At 32.9% G+C, this 21,284-nt stretch overlaps 2 protein-coding genes across 2 annotated transcripts in view; both read left to right on the top strand.

Annotated features, from left to right (window-relative positions):
* Window positions 1–3,280: 3,280 nt before the first annotated feature.
* LOC494399 (cortical granule lectin-like) lies at window positions 3,281–13,309 on the top strand. Its single transcript, NM_001245054.1, is given in 16 exon segments — window positions 3,281–3,380; window positions 3,655–3,779; window positions 3,923–3,977; window positions 4,185–4,276; window positions 4,347–4,479; window positions 4,535–4,626; window positions 4,692–4,851; window positions 5,047–5,201; window positions 5,513–5,571; window positions 7,136–7,241; window positions 7,316–7,477; window positions 7,685–7,815; window positions 7,882–7,949; window positions 8,077–8,260; window positions 9,761–9,846; window positions 13,005–13,309. Coding segments are annotated over 16 exon segments (1,740 nt in total). The 5' UTR covers window positions 3,281–3,358; the 3' UTR covers window positions 13,115–13,309.
* A 638-nt stretch (window positions 13,310–13,947) lies between these two features.
* The window catches only part of LOC100177669, a 9,614-nt gene continuing 2,277 nt past the window's right edge, over window positions 13,948–21,284 (top strand). Inside the window, exons 1-13 of the mRNA XM_002120715.4 lie at window positions 13,948–14,079; window positions 14,224–14,330; window positions 14,708–14,768; window positions 16,746–16,870; window positions 17,217–17,352; window positions 19,472–19,566; window positions 19,763–19,922; window positions 19,990–20,147; window positions 20,240–20,298; window positions 20,382–20,487; window positions 20,646–20,813; window positions 20,891–21,021; window positions 21,090–21,157. Of these exons, the coding sequence (XP_002120751.1) occupies window positions 14,058–14,079; window positions 14,224–14,330; window positions 14,708–14,768; window positions 16,746–16,870; window positions 17,217–17,352; window positions 19,472–19,566; window positions 19,763–19,922; window positions 19,990–20,147; window positions 20,240–20,298; window positions 20,382–20,487; window positions 20,646–20,813; window positions 20,891–21,021; window positions 21,090–21,157 (1,396 nt within the window). The 5' untranslated portion in view covers window positions 13,948–14,057. The remainder of the gene's footprint in view (window positions 14,080–14,223; window positions 14,331–14,707; window positions 14,769–16,745; window positions 16,871–17,216; window positions 17,353–19,471; window positions 19,567–19,762; window positions 19,923–19,989; window positions 20,148–20,239; window positions 20,299–20,381; window positions 20,488–20,645; window positions 20,814–20,890; window positions 21,022–21,089; window positions 21,158–21,284) is intronic.

Here is a 21,284-nt window from a genome sequence, read left to right as displayed (position 1 = left end):
CAATTTTCAAACGTAATGATGAACAGCCAACAACAGCGCCACGTAATAAAATGCGTTCAACCTTAATAAAATAGTGTGAAAATTTCTTGATTTGTGGAACTTTGAAAAAGTGGATAACAATCAAAAGACGTAAACAATTTTCAAACGTAATGATAAACAGCCAACAACAGCGCCACGTAATAAAATGCGTTCAACCTTAATAAAATAGTGTGAAAATTTCTTGATTTGTGGAACTTTGATGACGTCAGAAAACAAGATTTAGAGATGGGTCTGAGTTTTAAAATATTCAGCATGTCCAGTTACATAAGTGTACCAAATTACATGCTTTTACCTCAAATCCCACAATTCGACCATTATTTTGCACAATTCTGTCGGACTACAAGGCACATTATCGTTTGAACAATACTAATTGCATACAGTAATATAATGTTGGTAACACGGTAAAAACTATAGCAGTAGAGGAAGGAAAAGAATGTTTAAACTTGATTTCGAAAGTGTTTAATATTATTTTTTGGTATCTACTGGTATTTCTTATATATTTATTAAGTGATTAATTAATCAAAATTAACAATAATTTAAAACTGTCCCGTCTTATCCTGTGTGTTTTCGAATTTGTAAAATTACACATGTTGTCCGAAAAAATAAATAAATCCTCATGTGTTAATATATATGTTTTTAATTATTGTCAATTACTAAATGCATGATAATACTAATTCGTGGTATTACTCAAAACCCGCCATATTTTTTAATTTAAACAATATTTGGCAACACGCGCTTCCCATCTCCTCCCATTTTACTCTACGTGACTTGCAAACTATAAGCTAAGAATAATTGCTCTGTCCGCTGGATGTCGCACAAAAGCCTACGAAGACGCTTCGACGCCACTAAGGTCAATGACGGGGCAGCACTTCTTCACCACTATGTTCACAAGGAGGTTTATGCTACAGTGTTTATTTTGTGAACCAACCATCGGTCAATTTGTGAATGTTTACGAGTATTTTATCTCTATTAATTTTTGGGCTTTTTAACCTTTTTCTGTTATGCATTAATTTCGCTTACAGTTTTATATCTTTAGTATATTCCTCACACATTTAAACCTTATCTTCCCCGCTTGGCGCTTTTTACTTTTAGCTTCCACATTTTCTATATCCTTACTTCCTTCGGTTATTCTGCCTGCTTTCTGAAGAAGAAGATTGTGTTTCTTGACTTTTTTGAAATATTGAATTTTTTTAATTATTAAATATAAAATTTCAAATGTGTGGGTGATTGCGGATTTTTTGTGATGTTTGACATTACCCCATAGCCAACTGTCATCACAAATTAAGCTATGACTGGAAATTTTACATCCAAATGAAAGTAAATATAATTGCTGCGAAAATTCCACGCAAAGAAGTGACGTCACGCGTAACCGATAACACAGCATGATTTAATTTATTCAAGGCAACTTTTGCCAAAATCTAATCACGATTTTGTTGATTTATTATTTGCGAAACAATTGACTGGAAACAAGTGCTGCGTCACGACAGCAATTTCTTAACATTCTGAATCATTTTTAAATTTCGAAGATACAACCGAACCCGTACGGAACCCGTAACTTTTACATTGAACATAAAAACTTGGTTTTTCAGTAATTGATGCCGCGATTGTCGTTCCATACTTAAAGAAACATACCAACGAAAAATTAAATTTAGAATAACTGCTCGCGCATGTAGTTGTTCAAGAAAATGCGGGCCATCTTTTCTGCGCCCCCTATTGAATTTCCGAAACTTCTAGCGTCGGTTACATATTTCTGAAAAAAAATAGACCAAGGAAACTCCATGCATTAAGGAAACTCTATGCAGTATATTATGTTTAAATAATCCTTGGGGCGAAAGAGCTATTTAATACTCGGCTGTTCTCATATTATTGTCGTTGTTTGTTGTTTTTCGAATAAACTCGGGACACGTGAAGGTTGACACGACTACGGCAGGTGGCGTGTGCCTACCTACGCACCGCAAAGTTAGTATAGACCAAGTTAGGAAACGGCGCTCGTGTCCGCCATTACGGAGCCCATAGAGCGTGAATCGCCTATACAAATGCATGGTCGGCATGTGTTCATTTAGTTCTTGTAAGCGATACAAAGCTAGAAAACACGTATAGCGGTTGTTTTAACATTTAAAATATAATTTCTAATATAAATCTTGTCATATAATATTAAATCTAGGAATTAATGTGGAGTAAATTAGTATTTTGACTGGTTTTCGGCGTACAGTGTGGTTTAACAGGGTACTTTACGTTGGCGATTAAGACTAGCAGCAATCAGCTTAGTTTACATAATAATATATGATCATACCTACGAACCTAAAGAGCCATTCTTTACTACATTTATAATCCAACATGAGTGGACATGCAGCTCCCAACTGCGTAAGTACTAGCAGATGAGGTGTTCGCGTTTTCCGATTTCATAAAGACCCGTAACGCAGAAAAGGTAGCTTACTAATTCAAGCAGAGGACCAAAAATAGTAACTGAGTTTTGTTTTCCTCAATGTCACTTCGATATTAGGCAAATTTTACACAGATACCTTAAGTTTCGTTGCCGGGTATAACGTGTTAAGTTTGTAAGCCAAAAAGTAAAATCACGGCAATTTACATGCAAAACTGCTGCTAGATACACCAGTTTATAGTAATGTTATGCGTTTTTGTTTGTATGTTTATATTTTAAACATGTTCTTTTTTGATTTTGGTTAGAAAACTTGATATTTTCTGTTTTTTTACTCTTTAATCGATTGAGTGTTCAATAAAAGTTGATTATTTTTTTGACGTTTATTATTGTGATAAGATATAACATTAGTAGAAAGCCATTTTTACGCGCAGAAGTGCTTGGTTTTTTAAAAAATCGCAATATTTAAACGAAAAACAGCACCCAGCAATGATAAAATGCTATGCCATGGGCTCCGTAATGGTGGCGTCTATGACGTCATAGACGCGAGACAATGGATAACAAGACTCGTTGTTTTACAATCCGTTTCCTAACTTGGTCTATACTAACTTTGACGCACCGCACCTATCTGACCACACAAGCTATTCGAAAACTTAGATTAATTAAACACAGCTGGCACAAGATGTCGGACGAAACATATAATAAACATAGTGACGTCACATTGTATGTATAGTGGAATAACGATCTCTCCATTCATCAAGTGCTGTCAGTGATGTTTCACGTGCCGGAAAGAAGAACTATTACTTACCCAACGCGAAACATGCAATCATTGAATTAAGCCATTTTAAGGCAGTCTGCGATCTTTGCTTGTTTGTCCATGTGTATGCAGTGTTTTGTTTACTTTAAATTTAAATTAAGTTATTTGACGATAGTATCAAGATGACGTTTGTCACAATCTCAGGTGCGTCGGAAATATGTTATATCTTTAAAAAATCAACATATGTGTATATGTATATGTGGCAGAGTGCTGGGAGATGGGACATCTTTAGCACATGGTTTCCAAATATCCTGACCGTGTTTTCTTTCTTCACTATTAAATGGGTCGAGAATATCGAATAAAGGGGTGTCCCATCTTCTCCCACCCTACTCTATATCTGTTACTTTGTTAATATAATGTATACAGTTTGTAAGTAAATAACACAAGCGTTTTGAAAAAAACTGTGTAAACCCGGCAGATACCTACGAGACAAAGAACTATACGTCAATGTGTAAAGGGTTTGGTGATATAACATGGAAAATAGTGACAACATTGGCGTTCATAATTTCATTAGTAGCCCTCATACTAAGTGTTAGAACTCACGTAAGTATCTGCATTACCTTGTATGAGAACTCTGGGATATTTTACAGGCTTAGAAGATTTAATATAAAACTCGTTTTCTATTTTTATTTTAACTACAATCTTTCTGGAGAAATAGCAACTTAAACTAACAGAAATACCCGCAGGTAAACGTCAACGATGCTGGAATGCCGATTTTAATAGTGACTCCGTCTGCTAACTGTACGTATTGGTGTTTTGTGTTTTCATATTTCCATTTGATAATGTTTAAATAACTATAAGCAACCTCATTAAAAAAATTCCTTTCAGGGTGCCCTTTTGTTTATTCGGACTATAAAACGTATTAGAGCAGTTATCATAATATTATTTCTGATTTGTTCAAACGTTTAGCCTAAATTTCTGAAATTTTATTTTTTACTCCACAATCAGCTGTGAACTTGCCCAGATCATGTCACGAAATAAGGAACCACGTATCTGGTGTATACACAATCAAACCAAAAGGATCAATTTTTCCATTTAAGGTTTGAAAGGCAAATTGTTATTGCTATTGGCGAAAAATCTTACTGTTATATTTTATTTATTCTTCTGTAGACTTACTGTGAAATGCAAGATCAAGAGGGCGGCTGGACGCTTGTAGCCTCGATTCACGAGAATAACATTCATGGGAAATGTTCCCCTGGGGATAAATGGTCAAGCGAGCAGGGAGGCATAACTGCTTTAACCGGTCAGTTATATATTTTGTTTAAATTATAAAACTGTTTTGTTAACTTTCATAAAAGGCTCCGGAAACTGGGCAAATCGTAACACATTTGGGAATCTTGAAGCTGTGACGTCACAAGATTATAAAAACTCTGCATACATGGACGTAAACGTAAGTTCACGTTTGTTGCCTGTTATTTAATTAGAATCTAGCTATATTTTAAACAAATTGCTCAGGGGTCGAACGTTATGTTGTGGCACGTACGGAATGGTGTGAGATTATCTGACTTGAGCAGAAGAGCACATTTTAAATATTTAACCACCGACAACGTTTTGTTAAACAACGGAAAATCACTTCAACGTCTTTATAGAGATCACGTGCCTTTAAAACTATCAGGTATAACTTGTTAATGCATACTGCAACGAATCAGGTGAGCATTGCTATTAGATTACGACGTTGAACCGACTAGCTGATTTACACAGTTTTATTATCAAAGTATATATCCAGAATTTTTTGCCACATTTGTACATCTTCCTCAAATTACGTAAATAAAATCAATTAAACTGGGTAAATAATCTTTTCTTTAATTAGTCGGCGGTCTTAAACCGCTGATTCAATCCATCAACGCAACGTCAGTAAACACAACTAGCTTGATTCCTGGTTGGTTCAACTACCGATACAGTTCCAGTTCAAATGCGATGTCTATACTTGATGGTGGAAATGATATGTACGATACCGGAAACAAGGTAATTTGCAAAAACATCCTTTAAGAAAACGCTTGACGTTTTATGCTGTTGGAGTTACACGAAATTATATTATTTCTTAATGGGTATTTTCCTTTATTTTAATCGCATTTTTACGTTAAAACGTTTAAAAGTAATTTCTACTTCCCGCCAAACACAACAGGATACCTAAATAATCGGCCGATAATCGCTCTCTCCCATTGGCAGTGCCTTTACTGCCCGTAGTGTAAACCCGCCTCAATATATAGTGTCTTACGCCTTTTTTCTAGGTCATGTTAATTTTATTTGTATCGTTAAACATTATTTATGTTTAGGTATCTTTTCGAGTGAACGGTGGCAATTTTACACAAGCCTATTACGATAGAGACGCATTGTAAGTAAACCGAGTATCATTATCATGGTAGGGTCTAGGGTGGGGTAAGTTAGCATAATACTATAGGGTGGGATGAGTTATTACAATTTGATTTTGAAAAAATTCATTTTAAATTCAGTATTCTAGTTCAATAACAATATAGACTGAAACATTTATACAGTTTGATTTTGTTTTATAAAGTTAGTTTTTGGGAAACATAAGGTAGACAGGGGTCAATTCGCTTAATTTAGGGACGCACAAAGCACAATAACACCATTTTAATTTTTTTTATATGAAGTTTACGTGAAAACGAAACTTGCACACCCAGTTAATTTTTTTTTATTACCTATACATGATGCTGAATAATATTAATCTTACCCAGTAGACTTTTAGGTATTTATTTTCCAAACTTTAAGTGGTTTGTTTTTAGGTAAACATTTGATACCATGCGAGGTATACAAATACAATATCTTATCATTATATAATAATGAGATAATGTAAGAAAAATATATTCGAAATTCAGTTACATACACTTGGTGATAATTTATGAAAAGTGTATATTGCGAAACGAAAAAATACACTTTTTGTACGATGCAATGTTATTTAGTTAATGTTCCAACAATACCACTTATCATTAGAAAAATATTAGTACTTTATTCAATCACGACTTGTAGGTAACAGTCAGGTTGAACAAAAAATGTTAATGACAATTTTAAAGTGTCTCATCTTCTCCTACCTGTTTGCAAATCGCTAAAATAGCACCTGGTGCTCACTATAGACTATGGTATTACTAAAAATATACATTTTGGTGTGTGTCGTATATTTTGTTATGTGCTAAGACTACCCATCTTATCCACCCTATAATATATAAAATTATATAGAAAAAGCATAAATAGTATTTGACTCGTTTTGCGAGTGTAACATTACCATGTTTAAATACCAAGTGAACTTTATACTATATATGTGGTTTGCAATCTGCATAGCAGAAACAAGTTACATGTTTATATATGGTTGCTTAATGAATTGTTGCTGGCAGTGTAATTCTATTCACTTTACTTGTTTTTATGGTATTTGGCAGCATAAACCAAACATGTAGCAAATCTCAAGTAAAATGAGCGTAACATATCCTTTCACATAAAGGCAGTTTAATGTAATACTTTGACTGTCTCTTAAAAAATAACACACTTGTGTAGTGATTGGTAAGCGTTTAAGTATAATTACACTGCTATCTTTGTTCGTTATTAAATATTCTAACCTATCCTATTATCGGCACAATGACCCAACACTCATTATTATCAAACACACAACAGTCAGTATAGCAAAATGATTAAAAACGTGAACGTTTACAAATTTGGGACGAGGACCGAAATTGTCAGTATAGACGTAATGTAAAACAAAGTGGTATAAAGCAAACAGAAAACATACATTGATCCACATTACTCAGACGTAAGATAAAACTTTAGGATATTCCACCAGTAATGTAGCAAAACAATATATATTCTACAATCTTACTTTAAAATCGTAAAACACAATTATAGGAATAAGGAATATGTTCTTTTTCATTGATGATTTTACTTTCACCCAGTTTGTATCAGTACGGCGTTGAGTTCAGCACCGCAACCATTTATCCATTCCTTGCCTTGGCATGGATAGGTAACAATAACGGGGCACTTCAATCCTTTGATATTAAGGTAAAACATTGGGATAGAGCTTGACAACAAATTGAAATTGATCCGTTGCTACAATAATTCTTTTAATACTCAAGGTTTACTCCAACTACGGAGCAGATGGGAGCGGAAGGTTTTCCACTTACAATACAACTACAATTACACTTGGCGATTTTACGATTAAATATCGAGTATTTAATGTATATGCTGCACGAGATCCTTCTGTTTGTGAGGTCTATTTCTACATGGGAAGCAGAAATGTAAAAATAGATACTTGTATATTAGCACTTTACTATGTTTTAAAGGTTTGCATCCTTTAAAAAAGCCCAGTATAAAGGCTCTTAACAGTTGGATAGCTGTCTGGCAAAACTTTATCCAATGTAGAGCATAACGAATTAGTGAATTAGTTATTTTTCTCGTTTAATATGTATGGTGCATTTAAAACTTTACCCGCTTGTTTTAAACAGAAATGGCATTCCAAGTTTCCGAGCATGATGGAAAGTATTTCCTGGGGCACCTCTACAAGTCATGCGACTAATATCGTTCGCGTATCAGGAAGCCCAGAGAAAATCGTGTTCGGTTATACCCTACTTTCAAAGTAATTAATGTTTTTATAAAACAATGAGTACAATTTTACCACACAAACTTTATACTCACTTTGCAGGAGATCGGGTTTACGTGTAACTGCTGATGAAGTGACAACCGTTTTATCGGAATACATAAAAGCTGCAAGTAAGTAAGGACTTTATTAAAACGATAGGTATACCAAACTGGTTTATTTTGAAACAGTTTACATTTTATTGATAAAAAGCTAAATATAAAACTTTAACAAAAAGGTATTTTAACTTTTGTGCTGCAGACGATTTTACATTTAAATTCAACAACGAGCGATTAACTGCACAAAGTCGTATCTTTGTTGGCTCCCGCCAACTTATGAATGAGACGATTCCGGCAGCTGAAAGAAAAACGGTCCAGTTTGGAGAGATACAGTTTCGTGCTTATAACAGCATAGGTTTTCCTAACGCTCTGTGTGCAGGATTCAGGTTTGTTATTATGCGGTTATTTATGTGTTCTGATCATAGACTCCTTAAAATAAGGACAGGAATGTTACGACCTCTTGGTTTGTAACTTGAGTTCGAAAAATTAACTGAAGTCCTGGGCTAAAATTACTTTTAGAGAAGCTAAAGACACAATCTCGGATTATTCCATATTATAGGGTGTTTGAGAATGGCGAGTTCAATAGTGTTACTTTCAACACCATTCGAGTTTACTTTTAAGGTCTAATATTATTTTTTTTGGTCAAAATACTAAATTTAAGTCATTTTCTGCCTATTTTTGCGTCTAACTCTTAAAGCAAAAGATTTTTAAACAAGTTTGCGACGAAGCATGATATTGTAGACTTACTGCATCGAATGGTTGATATCTATATCACCGTTGGCTACTGTAGATTTTGTTTGTTTCTCTTCCGAAGCTGTATATAGCTGGCGATTTCATAGGGTCTTTGTGTTGCTTTTTGCTTTGGTGAAACTGTGTCACGTTGTTGCGGTTGCTTTGGTTGCGGAGGCAACTATATAGGGACGCCCTATGTAAAGATCATATCCTTTCCAAAAGATCCTAAGAAGAGGGAGAGTTGGATTTTGGCAAAGCCAAATGCGAAACAAAGCTTTTCAACTTTAAACGGGTATCCAAAATCAGGTTTGAAGAAGGTGAAATCAGCCTGACGCCCAACACCACCGTCTATATCAGAAGTAATAGCTAAATGTGCGGACAGCTAAAGAGACTGCAGACAAGATTTAAGATTTTTAAAACTTTTGTGCTTAAATCAGCTCATTTTACGCTAGCTTTAATGCCATAAAAGACCAGCAAACCCTGTACCTATAAAACACTGATGACAACCCAACAAGTGAACCCGTTGAATTTTTATTTTTGATTACAGTGCTAATTTGAGCACAAAAGTGGTCAAAATCTTGGATCTTGTCTGCAGTCGCTTTAGCTGCCCGCACCTTTCAGCTCTAGCTTCTGATACCCTATTAAAACAAAATGTACAGTAGTAAACGGTGAAAAATATTAACCATTAGATGCAGTAAGGGCGATATATTATGATTGCTCACAGACTTCTTTAAAATGTTTTGCTTTAAGAGTTAGACGCAGAAGTAGCGAAATTACCTACTGAAATTTAGTAATTTCACGGTAAAATATATTTTTTCACCTTAAAAATGACCTCGAATGATGGTAAAGTATCATAATTGAACTCGACTTCCTCAAATACCCTAATATGGATACCAGGATTGTGTCTCTAGCTTTTCTAAAGGTCATTTTAGCTCAGGACTCAAGTTAACCCTCGGCCTCAAGTTACAAACCCCGAGCACGGGAGGTTCCAGTCTTTAATTAACTTAAGCAGCCTATCTGGTTCTGATTCACTTAGTTGTTCAACCAATTATTTTTGTAAGCTACAAAGTAATAGAATATTAAAATTAGACTAGTTTATGCTTGTTAAAAATAATATATAAAGAGAAAAAATAAAATCATGTTTTAATTAACAGTACAATATCTACTTTTCCTGAAAGAATGTGTTTGGGTGGGATTAACACATATAGGCGAGTCAGAAAACAGTGCGGCGATTTCGCAGGTAAAGTTATTATGAAGTAGAGTCGGGAAAGATGGGACTCGGTGTGCTTTTGTGCTTTTTAACGAATGACAAAATCTTATAGTATTATTTAATAGTATTCTCACGGTCCAACAAAGTGCGTGGTAAAGATAATAACTGTTTTTAAACATTTTTTCGGTGGCTAAAAAAACGCATATTAGCAAGATATTCATCATTAGTCCAGTATTTTAGTAAATTCAAATTGGCCGAAACATTTCGGACAGATTGATTTTGTCTCATAAAACTAGTTATAGTTTTGTGGATAAAACTGAGATATAAACATCTGGAAAACAAACAGGGAAATATATGTATTAAAGTTTAAATTAAATATTTATATTACGCATAAAAAATGCTAACTATAAATAGCAGAGATATTTCATTTTTGTTCCGTCTTCCCTCCACAGTTTTGTAGGTCTTTATTACCAAACTTTAAAAGGTGCGCCTTTAATTCGAATATTTATACACCAGGTGTGTTTCAAATGTAAAATACTGATATAACAACAAGAAAATATATGCAAAATATAATTGAAACTCAGTTTAAAAAAAAAAAATTAAACTCGTGGTGTTTTTAAATTAATAAAAAACAGCTGTTGTCCGAATCTTCCCCCAGTTTATTTACTGTGCAAAACAAAAACTCCGTATTGATAAAAATGCTCAAATGTGATTTAAAGGTACCAGCAAAGTTTTAAAACCAAAACATCGCGTATGGAAAACCACTCGAGTAAAATAATGCGGCTGTGCACAATACATGGAATTTCGCATGAACGAAAACACCTTTGGAGACTTCTAGTTTCTAATCTACTGAACAATATTAAAAAAAGTGTTCAAATTAACTGGTGAAAGAAAAATGGTTGAGTCAGCATAGTTTGTTGCAATGTCCAGACGAAAAATATTTTTTTATGGTGCAGGACGGGGTAAAACGATATAGTTTTATTATAACAATTTTTACGAGTACCCATATGATGACAGTTGAAACAATGTTACTGTAATATTTTACCGTGTTTTTACGGTCAAACAAAACGCTCGGCAAAGGCAGTTAAAATTGTTGAAAGGGCATACCAACAAAAAAAATGTTTGTGGATAGAGATGCTAAAATGTGTACCAACAGTCCAACACCAACAAAGCTGTACCCAAGAAAAATCGTCGGAGCGACATGTATGTGATTTCCCATTAGAAAAATGTCACTAAACTTTAAGCGTTTTGGTTTCTGAACTACTGAAAAGTTTTTAAATAAATAATTTTGGATTTGGTTCATGATTGCCTTTTCTTTATAAATGTATAAAAATATAAACTGTAGACTCTATTATTTTGTAGTTGTTTGTTTAAACCTATGCTACATACCAAGTTATGCCGACTCGGCACTTTCTTAAAATAAATTTTTAACAGGAACAATTTTTCTTAAGAAAATACAGCAGGTACTAGTGAGATATAATAAACATTTGAATATAGGTCTGCATAGTTTTGAGCTAAGTTTAATAAAAAAACTCATACATAAAGTTATTTTGATATATCGAATCATTTATTATATACCACATCCCTTTTTAAATCTCTTACAGTAAGTTGAAAACTTGAAACGGTCAAAGTTTATTAATAGTTTTCATATGGAAAGTCGCATGCATTGTCGCACGACCGATTATTTGTACTCCAGCTGTTAAATTTGTGGTTTTGTCACGCATTTTTTTAGATGCTGTATCGTTGTTTTAAACATTCTTGGTAAACATTAATATATAGTACAATGGGGGATGATGGGACATATTGCCTAATATTCCAAAATCAAAACAGGTTGCGTTTTTTGGGTAATACCACGAATTAGTACTATCATTCCTTTATTAATTGACAACAAAGCTAAAAAATATAATAAAACACACGAGAAGTTATTTAGCAATTCGCACAACAGGTGAAACTTTACAAATTCGAAAAAAAAACAGGATGAGATAGGACAGTTTAAAATCATTGGTAATTTTGATTAATAAGTGTATTTATTATTAGGAATACACGTAAATAACACGAAATAATACTGTACGCTTTGAAAATCAGGTTCAAACATGCCTTTCCTTGCCCTACTGGTACAGTTTTTAACATGTTACCCACAATATATTAACTGCATAATAATTGTGTGAACGACAATGGGTATTGTTCGAACATCAGTTGATAAATATTATATCCTATAAAAAAATGTATATAAACTTGTAATAACAAAAACTTGATAATAACTATTAATAAAGTTCACATTTTTTTGTCACAAATTGGGTATTACTACACTGTTTTTCGTACAAACTACTTTTCATAAAATATCTCCAAGTGCAAATGACTGAATTTCGAATATATTTTCAAAATATTGTCTTTTTATTATATCAGTATCTTATAATGAATAACCCCTGAGGTATAAATTATTAAATTAAAAGCAAATCTTTAAAAGTTCGGCAATGAAAACATACAAAACTACAATGTGGGGGAAGATGGGACATTAAATTGAAATATCTTTACATTAGCTGTATTCTGCAACTTGTAGTTAACCTACCGAATTTAACCGGCTGTGCTAGTTTATTTGTCATGTAAACTTTATACTTATAACTTTAGTTTAAACCAATACTTTTTTGCTCTTTTTGTTTAAATTAAAATCATATTTAACCCTGCCTATTTTCCGTTTACGAATATCTAAGTTTTTTAAACAAAACTAAAACTAGTTTTATAAGATAAAGTCAATTTGTACGAAATATTCAAGGTTGTTTTATGAAGCTATAAAACTAGTTTTAATCGTTTACACTTGCAAACAATAAAATTTCATCCGCTTTAGTATCATTTTTGCAACATTTAAAATTAGCACCTTACTATTTCGCATTTTTTTACCTGTGCGTTTTATAAAGTCGTTATAATACTGTCGAAAAATTCTGTAACATCACTTTTATGAGTGCCATTAAATGGGGGTTTGTAAAATTAAATTAAAAAAGCCTTGTCTGACAAGTGTCCCATCTTCCCCTATCCTACTATATTCTATTAATTTTTATGAAAAAGCGCTCTTCTGCATGACGTTAACATTTTTTACAGTGGTTAAAAAACAAAAGTTTGTCATACCTATATACATGTAAAGCAGTGTTAGTAAAAATTATTCTATTACCAAAGCGAAAATACTGTTACAGCATGGGAAGGAAATTTAAACCAGTATCAAAACTCGAATCCAGAAATAGCAACGGAGAGTGGAAGGTCCCGCAACGAAATAAATTCTACTATTTTGTTATTCGTTAAATAAATGAAGTAATTATAGAATGTTTGCATATACATCTATACAGTGTTATTTATTGCTGGTTACTTGTTAATTTTACTCCATGCATAAGAGTGTAAACGGAGTCTATATCATTTGTTGACTATACTTGTAAAAAATTAAATGAATGTAATAATCTTTATAGTCCTAACGCTTTAACAATAATAAACTTTATACAGCTGGTTTACATGCGTCTGCTCAAATATTTTGTTGTGGAAATTTAGTGATTACTTATACAAATTAGAACATAAAGTGGCCGTATACAAGCTTTCTTACGTATTTTGATTTGGGAAATGGGAAGTGCTTCTTAAGTTAATAAAAGTCATTACTTAAAAATTTCAATTTCGATATATGCGAGAATTAAGATATTAAAACACGAAAATGATGGTGCTTACCAAACACGCTACTGAAGTTATATTGGAACGGTGTCGGCAGAAACAGTCGAAGTGGCCCAACAAAGCGCTAGACAGCTATAGAATACATTTTAGTCAGAGTGATTTGTTTTACTTTGTTTAAATTGTAAATGCTGTATTTCATTATTGAAGTTCTAAGCTGTAATAGTAAATAGAATAGAAAAATTAATTAGTCATTCTCACCATGATGGCAACTACGATGATGCGTTTAAACCGTTTGATATAGTAGGGCCTGGTCTAGACTTCAAACTTTGTATAAGAAACTATTTGTAGCAGTGAAGAAATGACAACCGCATGGAATATTCCCATCCATCAAGCTGTCAGCCACCGGATGCTTGACTTATCAATCAAATAACGACATATAAACCGATACAAATGATACAGTTAGTCACGGTTTTTCGAGTAAACATTAAGCGTTTCTTTTTCGTTCAGTAGTAAATATATACTTGGACAAAGTTTTAATCTGGTGGATTTTCGGAAAAGAGCATTTACAAATTATAGAAAAGAACGAACAAAAAATGGATCTATTTGCAAAAGCAGGTAATTTAAAATAAATATTCTACATGTATTTAATTTTCCATTGAGATAGATGAAAAACAATACCTGCATTTTGTTTTATGAAACAACTTGCATAGGACAGCGTTAATGTTATTTAATGTAACTGTATTTTATTTTGTTTATTAGGAATCAGTAAAGGCAAATTTACTTTGTGGGAATACTTTTTCAAAGGTTTGGTTGTGGTTGGTTTCATATTTGGATTCATTGCCTTGATAGTTGCGGTTGTAGTTCAAGTAAGAACACTAACAATATGGTAATAAAAGGTTGTTAAGTTATCAATTAAATTAAAAGTAAGTTAAACGCGTTAAAATCATTGCGTTTATTTTAAATTTCGTAAGTCATAATATAGTAGGGTGGGGGAAGATGGGACACCTTTAACACATAATATTGAAATATCCTGAACTTGTTTAAAACAATTAATAACGCTCTATAGGAGTCATGAGGGTAAAGTTTTATAATTCATTGAATGTTCTTTGTTTACTACTAAATGACACGACAAACTAGAGGTAAGAGGTGTCCCATCTTTCCCCATCCTACTGTAGGTAAAGACAAAATACGTTAAAGGGCGTAACAGGTCAAAATACTCTTAAATGTTTATTTCCTAATGCAGAATAAGTTGGAAAGCTCTTCGAATAATGTGATATCAATACAGCAAACTTCGACTGTTGAAAGTAAGTATTAAAAAATTGCTAATACTTTATAAAAAGTGGCGCCACTGTTTAATGATTAGTATAATAATTATAAACGATAAAGATAGTTTAAAACTATGGCTTGGTTTTCTATCTACCTCTATGAAGTTACTCTTTCAGAAAGTACGTATTTCGTATTACCATTATTTTGCTACCTGACAGAATAGAGGAAAGACAAATCTTGTTAACGACATAACGACACCGTCTTACGTTAAAACAATTATAAAAATATAAATATTTTACAAATCACCTAACTCATGCTCAGAACATTTGCAGCACATCAAACAAAGAGAAATTATGGTAGGGTAGAGGAAGACGGGACACCGCGTAGGATGTGCCTTTTTTAATCTTTTTTTAACAGTACCCATTTAATGATAGACAATAAAAATGTTACATTACTATTTGACAGTATTCTCAAGGTCCAGCACAGTTCGCAGCAAAAATGATAACTGTTGTTAAGTGTAAAATTCGGGGATAAATACAACATTTTTCAATGGCAAAAAAACACACGATAGTAAGAGTCCAAGTTGATGAATTCTATTAATATAGTAAGGTGGGGGAAGATAGGACACTTTGTCAGACGAAACTTTCTTTTTTACGTACTCCTATTTAATGATAAACAGAAAAATAATGTTACAAAACTTTTAGACAGTCACAACTATATAAAGCGTGCGTCAAAGTCGACTACTTTTGTAAAATGGTAAAAAATATAGTGGTGTGGGGGAAGATGGGACACCTTTAGCACGTAATATCCAAACATCCTGACCATGTTTTAAATAAATAATAACGGTCTATTAGAGGCGTGGGGATACGGATTTATATTTCTTTGAATGTTGTTTCGTTTACTTTCATGCGGGACAAGAAAATAGTATGAAAAGGTGTCCCATCTTTTTCCATCCTACTATATGTTAAACAGAAACAGTATGTTTTAAACTCGTAAAAATGTGAATTAGTAAGGATCTAATTTTAAAAGCTTGCTAAATTATAGTAAAGCTAATAAAATTGTTTAGTTTGCAAGTGCGAATTTGAATTTGAATATTTTGCACAGTTTTATTTTGTCTCATAAACTAGTTTTAGTTGTGTGTAGAACTGAAGTATAAACATAAGGAAAATAGACAGGGGTGTTATCACTTTAATTTGGGATTTTTATAACAAAAAATCGTTTTTTAAGATATATATTTATATAAAGTTTACATGGCAAAAAAACTAGTTTGTTAGGTTAATTACAAGTTGCAGAATAATGTTAATATAAAAAACATTTTACTTTTATTTGCCATCTTTCCCACATTGTAGTTTTGTAGGTTTTTATTGTCAAACTCTGAAAGGTTTGCTTTTAATTTAATAATTTATACGTCCGGGGTAGTTCAAATAGAATACTGATATAATAACAAGATAATGTAGGAAAAAATATACTACAAATATAGTAGTCATTTTCACTTGGAGATCATCAAAAAGTCCATATATATTTGTAAAATACAATACTTCGCAACCGACTATTTCCCGCCCGGCTAATTCCCCCGGCTATTTACCGCCGGCTAATTCCTCCCAATGACTATTTATCCCCGGCTATTCCCCCCACCCGTTACTATTCCTCTCCGGCTATTCCCCCAAGACTATTTCCCCCGGATATTTCCCCCCAAGACTATTCCCAACCTGCTATTTCCCCCAAATTACACCTGCTGTGCGAATCAATAAAAACTTTCTCGGGTATATTATTATATTTTTATTTTGTTGTCGATTAATAAAATTTTCGTAAGCTGTCACGAGGTGTATGAACACCCTGTTCGCGAGGATAAAATAAGTTACATTTATTCATTCATACTACCCAAACCCGCCATATTTTTAGATTTTCGAAATATTGGACAATATGTGCTAAAGCGTCCCGTCTTCCCCCACTTTACTATATATTAATAACAAATATGTGTATAATTTATACCATTTAAAAAAAATTGTTTGCAGCTGTTCCCTATTATCGTCCAGACAACAATCAGCGAGTAATCAAAACATGTAGACACTTGAACACTCAAACCTCACCATCAGGCGTATATACGATCAAACCAACTGCAACTTCCGTACCTTTTCCGGTATTTATATTTAAACCTATACTTAATCTATAGCAGTCTATATTCTCGTACTACAAATAGTTTATTGACTTGCAAAGTAATGTATTGCACAATTAGGCGACACACGTTATACTTTATCATTATAATACTGGTCTTTAATAATTTTATCGTAGGATTTATTGGCACTTGCATTCTTTTAAGATAACAAAAAAATATATTATATTTAGTTTTTCTCAAATTTCTACATTAAAACTTTGACGTGCCTCACTTTAAGAACCGACAAGAAGCATTAGCACCCTACTGCGCGTTTAGTAAAATAACCTTGACTGTCTTTGCGATTGATTTTATGCTTGTACTTACATAACAGGCTTACTGTGAAATGATCGATGCGGGGGGTGGTTGGACACTTGTTGCTTCGATTCACGAGAATAATATTTACGGGAAATGTAAGGTTGGTGATAAATGGTCAAGCGAGCAAGGGATTCAAACTTATTATGATCCAAGTTAGTTACGCATTTTTGGTATAGTAGAGTGGGGGAAGATGGGACACTTTGTCAAATAAGATGTTTTTTTAATTTTTCTTTTTACGCCTACGGACTCTCATTTATTAATAAAAAAAATAATGTTACAGAATTATTCAACGGTTTTAGCACGACTTTATAAAACATGAGTCAAAGCTTATTACTTTTTTTAAATATTAAAAAAATGTGCAAAATCAAAACAGTATATTTCGAACAGAAAAAAATAAGTGATATAATTTGGTGCTAATTTTGAATGCTCGCTAAACCATAGTAATGCCGATGAAACTTTGTAGTTAGCGAGTGTGAACGATTAAATTAGTTTCATAGATTTATGAAACAACCTTAAAATATTTCGTACAGTTTGATTTTGTCTTGTAAAACTAATTTTAGTTTTGTGAAAAAAACTGAAATATAAACACAAGTAAAATAGACAGGGGTCAATATGATTTTAAATTAAAATAAAAACATCAAAAACATATCGGTTTAAAGTTATATATATTAAGTTTAAATGGCAAAGAAACTAGCACAGCCTGTTAAATTCGGTAGGTTAACTACAAGTTGCAGAATACTGCTAGTGTAAATATATTTCATATTAAAGGCCTATCTTCCCCAACATTGTATTTTTGTATGTATCCATTGCCAAACGTTAAAAAGGTTGCTTTTATTTCAATAATTTATACCTCAGTGGTTATACAACTATGAGATACTGATATAATAAAACATTATATATTGAAAATATATTCGAAATTTAGCCATTTGCACTTAAAGGTAATTTATGGAAAGTGGCTTATGCAAACAACAGCGTAGCAATAACCAATTTGTAGCAAAAATGTAAACTTTATTAATGGTTATTATTAATTTTCTGTAAGTTCATATACATTTTTAGGTTACAATATTTGTTAATTGAAGTTCAACAAGACGCATTGTCGTTCAAACAATACCAATTGTTATTTTGTTTCGTGATATTGAGCACGTTAGTGGTCATACAGATCCTTTTCGTCGAACAGTTGTTCTTGTTGTTGTTGTTGTTTTTTTCGTGACTTTTTCCCGCACTTATCTCAATTAATTCTAGCTTTTTTCTTTATTCTCTTGATTGAAACCAAATCATAATATATATTTATAATTTTTGGACTAAGTTTTCAAATTTAAAACCGCACGATGAGCGTTTAATTAGAAATTATTTTCCTCATGCACTTTACATAGCGGAAACACTGTTTAGGAGTTTGAGAGGGCACGAAGGCACGTGTTGTTGAGATAAGAAATCCACACAACGATTCACGACTGAATCAAACTATTAGCATTTAAGTGGGGACGCATTAAATGCACTACTCTTATACCGTATTATCATTAATCGTAATTGAAACATTATTTTTAATTAAACACCATATGAATAATATTAACTTCTAACATTACCTAATTACTGCGTGATTACGGTTCACCCAAATTCACGAAAATAAGCGATTTTAAGCAACGACAAGGTTAACTAATGTAAGTATACAAGGGTATGGGAGTTGTACAGAAGCGTATTTACACATGTTCTTTACCAATCACTCAATCCTCATACATAATAATAAGTCTTTATGAGTTATAATACATGTAAAAAATTCATTCTACCTACTGCTCCACAGTAACCAATGGGCACTGAAATCCGCTTTGTTGGTTACTTCGGGTTTGTTTTTAATCGAGCGTAGTCGATCGTTGTAGTAAAAGGGTTAATTAATACTATGCTAATTAGTTTTAAACGTACTCACACATTAGATCTTTCATCTCTTGTTTACGTGTACTCTAAATACACTTCTTAATCAAAATTAACAATGAATTTAAACTGTCCAATCTTAACCTGTGTGTTTTCGAATTTGTGAAATTTCACCTGTTGTGCGAATTGCTAAATAACTCCTCGTGTGTTTTATTATATTTTTTCAAATTGATGTTAATTAATAAAAAATGATAGTTTTAATTCGTGGTATTACCACAATACAGCCATCTATTTTAATTTTGAAAATATTCGGCAATATGTGCTTAAGAGTCCCAGCATCTTCCCTCATTGTACTATATATACCTGACAGTTTAGGTACCTTTTATCAATGCAAAACATTTTTAGACATTCTAGGGAATTGGGAAAACAATAATGTGTTTGGTAGTGTTGGATCTATTACGTCTCAAGATTATAAAAACCCTGCCTATATGGATATGCAAGTAAGTGTACACAGAAACAAGTAATAAACAACTTAACAATTTACATGTATTTGCATCTATAGAGTTTTAACACCGACCGTAAATAAAAAGGAACCACGATTACTCTCCGTTTACGAAAGATAATCTTTTATTAATATCTACCAAATCGTAAGCAAGCATCATACTACGCATATAATAGTCAAATATTTTATATAAGGCCTCTGATGTAATGATCTGGCATGTAGCGAATGAAACACCTCTGCAGAACATCAGTAACAAAGCTCGCTTTAAATATTACACCGATTCTCATTTCTTACGAAGATATGGAAACACATTGAAATCTATGTTCAACAACCGTATTCCTATCAAAAAACCAAGTATATATGTTTTCACAACACCTATATAACATACCCTGAAAACTTATGGTTTTATTAATATTTTTAGTTACCAGTTTAACTCCCTTAATGAAAAGAATAAACGCCACGTCAGTAAATACAACATCTCTTTTGACTGGTTGGTATAATTACACCTACGACAGAAGGGGTCGATTTCACTATCGGATTCAAGATGGCGGTCGGGACATGTACGATTCTGGAAATATGGTTTGTTGCAATAGATAATTTGGTTATCAATATATTAAATGGTATATGTATACAAAGTTCCAAGTATCCAGAGTGACTTTAATTATATTTAGGTTTATTATGGGCAAAATGGCGGTTCAATGACAAGAATGACTTACAACAAAGACTATTTGTAAGTTGTGTCACTTTTTTTTAAAGTTAAATTTAAATTCTCACACAAGAATTCGAATCGGGATAACTGAGTTTTTTTATCAGTTCGTTTAGTGATGAAACAGAAATTACAAGTTCTGCTACATACCCGTTTTTAGCACTTGCGTGGATTGGCAATACACGAAGGAACCTTAAAACCTTTGAATTTAAGGTAAAGATGTTTTAACTTTGTTGACTATTTATTTAAACAAACTGACATTCTATTCTGTATGGGCTCAAGCACCAAAGAAGACCGGGGATGTATATAAAGTTGGCCCATATTCCCTTTTATAACCAGTCCGGTTAGTCTTGAAGTTATTTGTATTTCAGGTTATTTCAAATTATGGTGCTGACGGCGGAGGAAATTTTATTACTTACAACACAACAACAGTTAACTCTCCGTCGGGTTATACAGCTAAATACACAGCGTTCCACGTGTATGGAGCCGGGTCAGACCCAAGCATTTGTGAAGTTTATTTCTACATTGGACACAGAGAGGTATGTCGTATTTGAAAACCAGGTGTTATTTTCTTGTTTTTGCATCTTGGTAGTCTTATATACATTTTCTTGCACAGCGCTGGCATTCACGTTTTCCCACTGCTTTGTTGCGACGAACGTGGGGAACTTCAACAAGTTTTGCAACCAATACAGTTAGCGTGATTGGGACTCCAGAGAATATTTTATTTGGATACACTCTACTATCCAAGTGCGGCTAATTAAAAACAAAGGTATTTTGATAGTTAGCATTTTTCATTTCAACTTTGACTTTTGCAGATCTAGAGGTGGTTTTGTAACAGCAGCTGATATTGCGAATGTTCTTATGGAGTATATGAAAAGTACAGGTTAGTTTATTAAATTATAGTACAATGGGGGAAGATAGGACACTTAAGCACACATTGCCAAATATTTCCAAAATCAAAATAGCTGACAGTTTTTGGGTAATACCACGAATTAGTACTATCATTGCTT

This window comes from Ciona intestinalis, unplaced genomic scaffold, assembly GCF_000224145.3.
Source record: "Ciona intestinalis unplaced genomic scaffold, KH HT001165.1, whole genome shotgun sequence".
NCBI lineage: Eukaryota > Metazoa > Chordata > Ascidiacea > Phlebobranchia > Cionidae > Ciona > Ciona intestinalis.
Note: the sequence above shows the minus strand (reverse complement) of the source record. Positions and strands in the feature narration are given on the sequence as shown.